This window comes from Lynx rufus, unplaced genomic scaffold, assembly GCF_022079265.1.
Source record: "Lynx rufus isolate CCGP_SWC_20201006 ecotype Redwood Valley unplaced genomic scaffold, mLynRuf1.p SCAF_15, whole genome shotgun sequence".
Lineage (NCBI taxonomy): Eukaryota > Metazoa > Chordata > Mammalia > Carnivora > Felidae > Lynx > Lynx rufus.
Genome location: NW_025814829.1, coordinates 36,525,631 through 36,537,657, shown reverse-complemented (window position 1 = coordinate 36,537,657; position 12,027 = coordinate 36,525,631). Strand labels below are relative to the sequence as shown.

Genomic DNA, 12,027 nt, shown 5'->3' with positions numbered 1-12,027 from the left:
ATCGGCTCAGGGCTGAGAGAAATTAAGCTGGACCCACACCAAGTCAGCAAATGGCTCGATTTTCATAATAATAAGGGTCCTCTCCCAGCCCTCCCCACCTACCAGATGTGCGGCCTCCCCAGCCAGTCCAGAGCTGCGGAAAATGACGGTGGCCCTTTTTCAAAGCTGTCTCGCAGACAGTGACATACAGCCAGTGCCAGGTTACAGCAATAACAGCAGCCCCACAACCTCCCGCTGACAAGCCATTTCTCTCCACAGAGCTCCCTCTCTCCAGCCAGGCTGGCCCAGGGCAGGTGCGCTCTCCACTTGACAGATGAGGGTGTTCCGCAGCAGAGAGGAACATTTGGCATGTTGCTCAAGGTCGAACATCAATTGAGAGCAAAGCAGACGATAGCCAGCCCCACTGCTTCCAGTATCCTTCCCACACCCTCTGTCTCCTCCTTCCTCTCCTCCTTGGATCCCAGGGCAGGCTTGAGAATGTTTGCAGCTGGAGTCAGACATGCTCTTTCATGTGACTTTGGCCTCCCCTGTCCTCACTGTCATATACGCAGGGGCTGCCCTTACCAGGGAGGGTCCACAAAAGGCAGGTAGAGGCCTAGCCAGGCATACCTAGATTTCAGACTGTAGCGCCCCAAATCCCTTGTCTTACCCACCCCGTATGTCACCCGGAGAAAGGGGCCTGACAGGGGGAAGGTACCAAGTAGTTTCCTGGATAACGGAGGACAGATGTGAGTGGAAAATGGCATAATTCCGAGGCGTCCTTGGGACATCCTTGGACAAGCTCTGGGCAGTCTAAGGTCCTTTCTTTCTCTTTCTGTTTCTCTTTTCTTTCCCTTTGCCTTCCCTTCTTTTCTTTCTTGCTCATTATTTGCACCTAACCTTTCTTTGGGGCCCAAGGGGGGGAAAGAGCTACCAGAATAAAGGCACCATCTGTGCCCATGAACCCTGGCAGGGCCCAGGCACAGTTCTGGAACCAGGAGGGTTTACTGGAGTGACGTGAAAGCGAATCTCCAGGCCCGCAGCCCTGTGGAGCCTCCTTTGGCAGGAGAGGCCTTGCTGTGCACAGCTTCCCAAGCAGGCAGCTCCTCCGACCCACGGCTGCGAGCAGCTGTGCTCCCTGGGGCTCCTGCTCCGACAGCAGAGATAATGAGGTTACCAGCCCGAGAGACGCCCCTGCAGCCGCGGGCCTCTGGCTGTCTGCCCGCACACTTGGAGCCTTCCGGTGACAGCTGTGCTTCCCCGGCTGTCTGAGGGCATTTGTCACAAGACCTGGTGGGCAGGCAGGAGGGCCCCCAGGCAGCTGGCCAGATGCTGCCAGGATTGGCCTTGCCCCCAGGTTTTTAAGCCATTTTCCAGCTTTGCTGTTTCTTTTTTACTCCCTCTACTTGGAGCTGTTAATTCTTTCTTTCTTTTTTTTTTTTTTTTCCATCAGCTGCCCTGCTTTGGTTCCTGGCAGACAAAGCTACTTTCTCCACTGATTAGAAAAGCAAGGCTCCTGAAGGCATCCATGCAGTAACAAGCTGAGCAGGGAGGGGAGTGGCAGCCACCTTCACAGATGGCAGTCAAGGTCAGCAGGGTAGGAACTCCTGGCCTTGACCAGCCCTGTGGAGGGGAGAGCAGTCTTCTCCCAGGAGGCGGGGGCAGGCAGCCTCGGTGTTGTGGGATGCGGAGCCTTTCCCAGCCAGACTGCCCACCCCCCCCGCCCCCCCGCCCCCATCCATCACTGCATCCTGCTGGTCCGCCCAAGGGGCGCCAGCCCTGCCAGGCACACAGGTTCAGACTCTTCCACCTGAGGGAGGCTTTCCAGTCTAATCTGGCCCTGGCCTCTGCCAAGGGCACACAGCCCTCGAGCCAACCCCTTCCCATCATGGACTACACCCCACAATCTCAGCTCCCACAACTGTGAAAATTTCCTGGAAGGGCTGGGGCAGACCGTGCAGGGCTAGATTAAAGCAACTCCATCTCAGAATAACAGCTTTTGCTACCCTCTGGAAAACCTGCATGTCTGAGACTCATTCGTTCAGCAGGCAGGGCATGGGGATAAAGTGGCTGAGTGCTTTTCTCTCCTGGGCTTTAGTCTCCCCATCTGTAAAGAGCGGGAGTTGGATATGGGAGTAGACTCACACCTGCTACCTGTGAGTCTGGGTCTGCCCAGGTAGTCCGGTGCACCACAAGGCTGGGGGAGGGATTTTGAGGTCCTCTCCCTGGGGGGATCCACACCACAGATGTCTGGCCACCAAGGAGCAGCAACACCTACCAGGAACTAATTTGGGGGGACGACCGTTGTTCCACATGAGGATTCTGGCCCTTCCCTCTGCCCCTCCAACCACCAGTGTCCCAAGCTGATTTCAAGGACTCGGGCAGCATGCACCGCCCCCCCCCCCCCATCTGGCTTGTTCATCTAAGCCAGTTTCCTGGTGGAGAGATACAGGCTTAGCTCCAACCTCAGCTCCCCTCAGGGCCAGACAGGTCAAGGTCTCAAGTCAGGACAGACGCCATTCCTCTCCTAGCCAAGGAGGAAGGGGCGGTCAACAGGACAGACTGGCCTCTTTCTGCAGCCATCATAATCCTGGATTAAAATAATAAGCTCCAGCAAGTCCGGGTCTAACTCTCTCATCTCAAGAACATGAATTAGGGAAATAATTTGGACTCTAAAGAGATCTGATATTTCCCAGATTCCAGGATGCAGTGGGGTAGAGGGGAAATGTACAGCGTACAGAACATATATAAGTCTTTTCCCCCACCATTTTTTCCACCTCTGTATATCATAAAGCCTCTAGATGGCCAAGGATCGAGCTCTCCTGCTGTTATACTGTGTAGTTTCCCAAGGGAGGGGAAGAGAAAAGATGGGCCTGAGACTGATTCCTGGCTGCATGTGCCATGAGGGCAGGATGGTACCCTGGAGGCACGATCACAGCCACCTTCTTCCCATGGCTGGAGGACACTGACAGGCTGCAGCCACAGTGCTGGTTAAAGCGTGGTTCTGGGGCAGCCTAGCCAGGTTCTCATTCTGGGCTGTCCCCTCACGAGCCATGTCACCCTGGCAGGTTACTTTGGGGTTAAGCCTCAGTTTCCTCATCTGCTAACTAAGGGCTCAGCTGATAAGTGAACTTGAGCTCCTTAAAAGAGCTCATCACAGAGTCGGGCACTGGGTAAGAGTCAACCAAGGCCAGCAACCACTATTACCACTGCTGTGATTATTAGTAGTATTATTTTAAGTTACTCTCGCCCCCTTATGTACAAAGGATGGAATCCCTAAACATGAACTGGAATCCCTGCCGAAGAGCTCACCTTGTCATGGTCTGCAAGGGGAAGGTATGTTTGGAAGGGAAGCCATCTTGAGGCTAGAGAAGCCTTGGTGGTTTTGCTCCAGACAGCCTCTGACAGGGCTTCACAGAAGAGGCACCTTCCATAGAATGGGAGCCAGAGGAGACTGGTAGCAGAGGGAAGCTGCTGACAGATAATAAACAGGTGCTTATTCTCTTCTCGACAGGGAAGAGGAGCGGGCTCCTTCAGAATGGCTGCTGTAGGATACGCCTGCCTCGCTTAACACCTTTGAAAGGATCTGGGTGGAGGCTCCCAGAGCTTTCTTAAGATGCCAACTTCTTATCCGGGGATAGTAGAGTGGCTGGCTTTGCCACTCTTCTTGAAGGCTTCTTGAAGAAGGCTAACAAACTCCCTATGGGGCTGCCCTTCTGGTCAGCACCGCCTGGCCTCAGTGTGTGGAGGCAGGTGTCCGAAACACCCCCACATAGTGGGAAGAGTGGCCGGCTCAACTCTGGAGGCCAGGAAGGAGGGTTTCCTCTTGTTGAATTTCAGACCACCCCCCACAGACGGTCTAGGGTAAAGTAATTTTCTATAGCCTCTGTTTTCACAAAGACTGGGACCATAATGAGAATGTGTGGCGTGTATGTGAGTGAGGTCATGGCGTGGCAGAAAGCTCCAGGTGGCACTCGCTGTGCATTAGGGTTTCAGTGTTAGTGTCCTTCCTTCTCCACCCAGGACTTAAGAGCACTAGGTGAGCGGGAGCACAGTAGGCATTTGAAAACACTGGTGGGTGGTTTAATTTTTCTTTTCAGTTTTATTCTTGGTAGGCTTGAGATTGCTAAGGGGGCTTTCGTCCAGTTTTCCTTCGTGTCTGTATATCTTTTATTTTTTAATTTTTTTAATCTTTATTTAATATTGAAAGAGACAGACAGACCGACCAAGTATGAATGGGGGAGGAGCAGAGGGAGACACAGAATCCAAAGCAGGCTTCAAGCTCTGAGCTGTCAGCACAGAGCCCAACATAGGGCTCGAACCCACAAACCACGAGATCATGACTTGAGCCAAAGTCAGGCACTTAACCAACTGAGCCACCCAGGTGCCCCCGTGTCTGTATATCTGGGTAGGCAGGATGGCAGGTGGCTGGGGATATGCAGGACAGGTTGGCTCTGCCAGCTTTCATTAACCCCTTGCTCTGGGGTGTCCTCAGGTACACCTATAGCCCTGAACATCCTGGGGATGTGCAAGAGTGGCTCTTCTCCCATGCTCACCCCCAGGACTCTTCACGTACCTCCTAATCCTAGGGGCCCAGAAGATCCAGAACTGGACTGGTAAGCCAGAGTGATCTCCAACTCTCTCACCAGCTCTGTAGCATGGGCACTAGGCCACAGGGGACAGCAACGGTCCCGCACTGTCAGAAGACGCTGTGGTCTTACCACAGAGGGAGTGGGTGTGGCAGGAGGAAGACGGTTAATGTCTCTCGTTTTTTACTGCCCTACTTAAAATCTAAATTCCAAAGCTCTCCACTTATGGAGAGCCAGCTTCCCCACCCTGTATCCCAATAGTACCCACGCATTCCACCTCACCCTTCTCCCAAGCATTCCTGTAGGTCCTACCCACCGGGAGTGTCCTCTCCTGTTTCCATCCAGATCCTATCAAGCCCACCTACACTCATGCATATGTGCTTCTGCCAAGAAGCCTGTTCTGTGCAGCTACTTGGCCGGTACCGGGTCCCGGAGATAAGACCGGCACAGTTTTTGCCCCCAAGGAGCTCCAGGAGGAGACCCACCAGCAACATCTACGGCCAACGCTGAGGCAGGCAGAGAAGGCAGTGAGCACAACGGGCAATTCCCTCTGAAATTATACACAGGGGTCGGTTCACAGGAGACTCTCCAAAAGTGTTAGTGAATACATTAACTTCTAAAAAGCTGGCGATATTCTCGCAGCTGTGGGTCTGACCACTAGAGCCACAGGCATGGCCTCTGAAATTCTCGGGGGCTCCCTGCCTGCCTCACTTTAAACTGGAGTCTCACAAACTGCTTTGGGCGGGGAGTTTTGACCTCTAGCGATCCCAACAGGGGCCTGAACACTGGGACCCACCAGAGTGTGAGCTGCTGCAGGCTGGCACTCTGCCCTCTCTTTTCATGAAGAGGCGTGGGAACTGGAGACTGGGCTTCCCCTGAGCCTCAGCTTCTGAAGTGGGCATGATTCTACCACAGGGATGGGGTTGGGGAGGGGGGGAGTTGGAATCAACAGCCTAGGGAATCCTCTGAGTTTCCTTCATCATCAGAGCACAAATAAAACACAGCCCCAGGGACTCTCTCCTCTCCATTTCCCCCTCCCAGCAGAGTGGTAATTAAAGCCCTGCAGACACACTTGAGGACCTGGGGCACTGATCGCGCACACGGAAGGTCCTGATTTGAGCCGGAGCAGCCTCAAGAGGGCGCCCTGGCACCCTGGCACCTCTGGCTTCCCACAGGTTTTGCACACGCTGGGATCCCATGCTTCACTTGAGATCCTGAGGCAATCTGTAATCCTGATCTGCTCTCTCCGAGCCTCAAGATAGGGAAAAGGCTGAGCTGGTCGTGGCTATTTTACGTTGTGGGGATGGGATGCTCGCGGGCTGCGAAGAATGGAAGAGGGCAGGGCCAGGCCTGGGCAGAGCACACGCTTCACTGTCCTCCCCACTCCTGTCTCTGATGAGCCCAGTTCCCAGTTGGCCCGTGAACAGGTGGCTGACAGCACTGGCCCCCGTTTGCCCTCTCTGAAGTGCTTACCGCCCCCCCCCTCCCCAAATTCCCACTTCCCAAATCATCTCAACAGTGGCTTGGAAGAAACAAGAATGGCCTGTGGAGCCCATCACCTCCCCTTCTTTGCCTATCCCTGAGAACACCTGGCCAGCGCTGGGGGAGGCAGAAGACCCCCACTCAAGGAGTGGCCTGTGGGGCACAGACAGGACAGCTGTGGCAGTGTGGGAAGAGGGTTAGAGCGCAGGTTTCGGCACCAAGCAGCCCTGCATTCCCATACTTCATAGCTGTATGACCCTGGGCAAGTCATTTAATCTCTCCCCAGAGGGGCCTCTTTGTGAGTGAAGCAGGAACAATCCATATAGCTAGTTATGAGGATAAAGTGAGAATGTGGTGAGCACTTAGCACAGGCCCTGGCACACAACAAGAGCTGTGGTCCTCAACAACACGTTGTCCTCCTCCCTCGCATGGTCCTCTGGAGGGAAGGACTGGCCACTGGGATGTTCCAGCTCTCTAGGACAGGACCTTCTCTTGCCCCTCAAGAGGCAACACTGGGGGCAACACTGGGGTCAGGGGATGGAGGTCAGCATTTGGCCCTCAGCATGCAGGGTCCCAGTGCACTTCTGATGTTCCCACGGCATCACAGGTACCTCACCTCCAAGGCCGACTCTCCCCGTGACCACCCCCCTCAACAGGCTGGCCACACATCCCCACCCCCGACCATCAGACAGTGACGACTGTCTTAGGCTCTGCAGTAACCATCATTTCGTGAGCTTCTTATCTTATCACCTTGCAAAGCAGTAACAATTGTAGACAATTATAATCAAATACACATTGGATTAATGTGTATTTTATAATTAAATACACTTTGGGTTAATTCCATCAAATGGTTACTTGATGCAATACTGAACGGCACTGATGCTAACCTGAGTGTGAAGCAGGACCATTTATGCCTCAGAGGAGAGGACTCACTGCCCGAGCACGTCCTGACCCCTTAAGGATGGCCATCTTGATGCCCGGCCATAGCTTCAGAACACCCCACTGCCCAGGGCCCTAAGCCTCTCAGTACAGACGCGAAATCCCCAGGACACTGGTCCCGTGTGGTGCTCCTGGACTGCAGAGCGGAGAGTAGCATGCCTTACTTCGGAAGTCTCTTGGGGAGGTTAGCTATACAGAAATGGCATCAGTAAATCCACCCCCGTCAGGGGACAGATGGAGCCTGCCGTGTCTTAGGGACCACCTTCATATCTGCCAGGAGACTCAGTAATAGAACCAAATGAGGAGCCCTGTCCGAGGGGGCCTCAACACATGGCCGACCTTTCTCTCATCCTTGAACTAGACACGTTCCCTGGCCCTTCAGCGTGGGGGTCTACTCAGCAGGGGCCTGACTGTAGATTGCCAATAGAGGTCAGTGGGGCACTCTGACCTTCCAAACAAACCAGAGGATGGAGTTTTCCCCATGCCAACTCTATGCCCAGATATATGCTGGGCACAGTCTGAAAGCTCACTCACACAACTTCTCTCCACACACCCATACCCGCCCAGCAGATACCTACATATCACACAGTACACATATATGCACACATCCATGTATCCTGCACCTGCACACACACACTCGACCTGAACCCTAAAATGCTGCAGGTGTCCTGGCAGTTTAAACCACAGTCTAGAAATCGCCATCCTGAGGATTATACACAAATGCCACCTCCTCACGGTGCTGGGGGGAGAATATCTTCCTTCGCTATGGTTGAGGTTCTCCTCCTTTAAAACAGGTATTTTCATCACTTATTATCCAACATGCAAGTTGGGAGCTTTGGCTTCTCCCTTCAAGAGAGAGGTCCGGACAAAGCCCCCAGTGGCAGCACCTTGCAGCTGGGCCTCTCTCCCAGCCCCAGAAGAAAGGGTGTGAGGGGTGGGGGGCAGAAGCAGCCACAGGAAGAGGACGCACCATCTTTGCCTGCCTCAGCTGCCTTCTCTGCGGGCTCTCCGAGGAAGTAGGAGGGAGAGGGAGGAGGACAGGGTGTCGCTGAGGACCACAGTCCTTTCTGCGGTCACAACACTCCATGCCGTGGCCGGGCTACGGGGAGACCTGATGAGAGGCAGAAGACAGTGGCCGTGGAGGCAGAAGAAGAGAACCCTAGCAGAGCAGAGTCAACTATGATTCCAAGTCATAGATAGTGAGGGACGAAGGAGCCAGACAGCCCCCTGTCCACCAGGCCCTTGGCCAAGGCCACTGCAAAGGCCAGTAGCCAAGCAGGAGCTGGGTCGCCTGAATCTGGGGAGTCCTCAATTTGTAAAAGCAGGGCCAAGGGGGGGCCCCTCCACGTTTTCTGGAGGGCAGGTCAGATGAAGTGGAATTTATGCATGGAATGGCCTGGTGATGAAGAAGTAACAATTCCGACCTCTGGCCTCCACAGAAACCATGAGACCTTCAACAAGTGACGACACTGCACAGCCAGAGAAATGGAGCCTCTCCGGCGCCTGGCGTTCCGGAGCCAGGAGCTCGGCAAAGACTGAGGCCGAGACCAACCTCTGAGTGGGTGCCGGAGAGAGCCGCTCACCCCAACCGAGCGCACGTCCTGCCGGGTCAGGACACTACCCATGTCAGAAAGTGGCCCCACTGCTCCAACCACCCTGGTGTGCCAGGTCCCCGAGACACTGGTAGAGGGGCTGGAGCAAAGTCTGTGGGATGTCACAGGAGAGACTGGAGGAGGTGAAATCCTTTACAGGAGCCAGCACCCCCCCGGATGGCAAAGGGACCGTGGGGTGAAAGCTCTGCATTTCTGTACCCTCCCTAAGGATTTTCAAAACTCTTCTGTCATTTTAGCCTCACGACAGTCCTGGGAAGTCAACCAGACAGATACTATTTGGGCCACTTTAAAGATAAAGAGACAGAGCCCAGAACAGGGGATATGACCCAGGGAGGCAGAGCAGGTTGCTGGTATACTCATGGCACTGTGCCCTGCACCCAGCAGTTTTGCTCAAGCGGCAGCCAGGCACCAGTGGGCGCTGGGGGTGACTGGCACATTCTATGGGGTCTCACACAGGAGGATCCCCAGCGGCCCACTGTGCACTGGTCTGCTGGTGTGGGATCTGCCTGCCTCTTGCTTTCTCGAGGTCTCCCACTCTCCCGGTGCTGGGTAAGCGAGGGGACCACAGCAAGGAGGCCAGGAGAGGAGGTGCGCCCCCTGGGCTCTTACCTGTTCTGGTCTGAGTCCTGCAGGGAGATGCCTGAGTCCCAGTCCACATCCCCGGGTGGTCGTTCTAGGAGGCAGAACAGAAGCAGAGATCAGGGCAGAGCCAGAAACTGGGCTCTCAGGGGCCACTCAATGAACATGGAGAAGACAGTCTTCTTCACAAGCAGTTTGCTCCCCAGATAAATTCAACTCTACTCTGTGTCTCAGTCTAAGAAGTGGAGGCACGGCCTGTCACGGTGACAGCTGGCGGGCACTGCCATGGGCCCAGGGGACCGTGTGGGTCCTGTCAGGTGTGGGGTGAGGAATGGACTTTGGGGTGGGAGGAAGGACGTGAAAGAAGGCGCTCTCGGACCTGAACACTTCACATCCCGCTGCCCGAGTACGGCCCACCTAACAGAACACCTGACCTGTTTGTGGGTAGGGTTTCCCCCAGGAGGCAAAGAGGTCCCCTGGGAGCTGAGGGCAAGTCAGCGGAGGGAGGTGCAAAATCCCACTCCAGAAGAACCACAAGAGAGAACGAAAGGGAAGAAATCATGGTAGCCTCCATGCCAAGCAGAGGGTGGCCTCCAGTTGGTCTGGAGGTCATGGGGTCTTCAGCAGACAGGCAGAGAATCTATGTCAGAGCCAGAATAAAAGGACTTCGTGATGAATTAGGTGACAGGCAGCTGTGCTCTTCTCCCCTTCCCGCCCCACCCCTCCGCAGGTGCCTTCTTCCCCCTTGTCCCCTCCTGGACTCCCTCCTTCTGCCCCCACCACCCAGACCTACAGAGTGAGCCTCACCTGGTATACCTCTGTCCCCGGATGGAGTCCAGGCTGAGATTTCCACCTTGGCAGGGCCTTGCCCCCCAACACTGAGCATCTCCTGCAGCAGAAGGCGGTTCCTCTCCACCCGGTCAGACAGGGACAAGGCACTGCCCCCAGTGCCCAGAGCCCCCAGGTCTCCAGCTCGCCAGAGCCCCCCGAGCAGGGCTGGCCTGGGGACAAAGTCTTCTTCGGAGGTCAGAGACAAGCTGTCCAAGTCTCCACCTGTAACTAGACCATCTTGAAGGGCATATGACCTTCCTTTCCTCAGGTGGGGCACGTGGGTGATTTTGTTACAAGGACCAGGGCCCCCAGGTCGGCCCGGAGTGACTCTGTGGATAGGGCTCTCTGGCAAAGAGCCAGGCCCTGGAAGCAGGCTCCTCTCATTGTCCGGCAATGCCCACACTGCTTCTGGAGGCCATGGGCTCTTCCCGTTCCAGCACTCAAGCCCAGGAGAAGGCGGCCTGGGCGGTCTGGGAACCTCCTTCCTGGCAGGTTCACTCTTGTTGACAACACTGTCCAGCTGCGCATCAGTCAGGTTCTGAGCAGGGAGGACCACCTCAGCATCCGGCAAGGAAGACCCCTCTGACAGAGTCCCAGCTCCACCCACCCTGACTCGCCTGCATTTGGATTTCTTAGATGGCCTCTCCTGAGAAGTGAGGCAGGGGCTCACCCCCTGTTTGCCTGCTGTCATCTTTTCCTTCAAGGCCCTCACCTTGGTCTCCAGCACAGAGGGACCTTGGCGGTGTATCCCCAGTGCACCGGGGTGCTGCGGGACCATCAGGTTGGGTGTTCTGTCTTCCAGAGAGCAGGACCAGGGTCCTGGGAGGTGTCCATTATCCAGCCGTGGCTCAGGGCCACTTCTCTCCACACCTGAGGTCATCTCCATGGAGCTGGCTGTCCCGCTCCCTGTTTTGGTCCCTCTGGAAAAGAAAACAGACAAAGCTCCTGAGACCCAGCATATGGCTAGTAGCTCCAACACCCTCCTGGGTCCCCAGAGTGCCTTGGTTTTGAGCCCTGTCCAGATGAGAAAAAACATGGGGACAGAGCTTTGAAAAGTATAAATCATTGGATGGGACAAACAAGTTACTATTGAGTTTTTTCTTCCAAGTCTGAGGAACGTTCTAGTTTTTCTACCCCCATTTTAGAGATGGAGCACAATGAAGCTTCAAACAACAGCCAACTGTGGACCGGAGTGAAAACAGGGGCCAGATTTCCCAATCCCTGGCCTCTTGCTTTGCTGACAAGTGACCTCAGAGGATGTCAACCTCTGCTAATAGCGGACACGCTCTTCCCTTTTTAAGGGAAGCCAGTGCAGATGAGGGGCTTCAGGAAGATACCCCACGGGATCTGACTCTCTGGTTCAAGGTGCCCACCTGTGTACAAGCCACAGGACTGCAGCATGGGGCTGCGCTCAGAGCGTGGCCACGATTAGTCGCCGACTCCTGTCCACACGTGCTGTGTACCAGGCAGGCCTGCAAGGGCTTTCAGACACTCTCAAATAATCCTCACACACTCTGCCAGGATGGGATTATCTTCCTCATTTTCACAGACAGGGAAACTGAGGCACACAGAGATTCGGTCACGCAGGCGGAGGCCGGGTTTGCAACACAAAGCTTCTCCTTCCAAGGCCAGGGCTTTTTCAAAGCACTCAGTGATCAAGTGATCACTTACCCCCCACCCCCCTCATTCTGTAGACGAGAATATCCAGACTGGAGGGGTTAAGTGACTTGCCAGAATCACAACACTCCTTGGTGGCATGGTTGATGTCATAGTCTTCACAGGGAATGAAAATGAGCACAGGATTTTATTCACCAAGTGGTTCAGTGCACACATACGTGCCACGACGTGTTAATATCCACCCGCTCTCTGGGAAAATGCTCTGAAACACCATACGTTTATATATGTCTCACTTGAAGTAAACGGCTTGTGTAGAAAAATCCATATTTACTTAAGTTACAAATTAGGAGTTAATTTTTCACTTCAAAAAAAGTTCATCACAGAATTCCCCGAAATAG

General features: G+C 54.7%; 1 protein-coding gene across 1 annotated transcript in view; it reads right to left on the bottom strand.

The window, feature by feature from the left end:
• Positions 1-11,954, bottom strand: part of KIAA1614 (KIAA1614 ortholog) — a 39,667-nt gene extending 27,713 nt beyond the window's left edge. Inside the window, exons 1-3 of the mRNA XM_047076457.1 lie at positions 11,923-11,954; positions 9,989-10,932; positions 9,212-9,275 (exon numbers count right to left, since the gene is read on the bottom strand). Coding sequence (XP_046932413.1) covers positions 9,212-9,275; positions 9,989-10,932; positions 11,923-11,954 — 1,040 coding nt within the window. The remainder of the gene's footprint in view (positions 1-9,211; positions 9,276-9,988; positions 10,933-11,922) is intronic.
• Between the last annotated feature and the right edge of the window lie 73 nt (positions 11,955-12,027).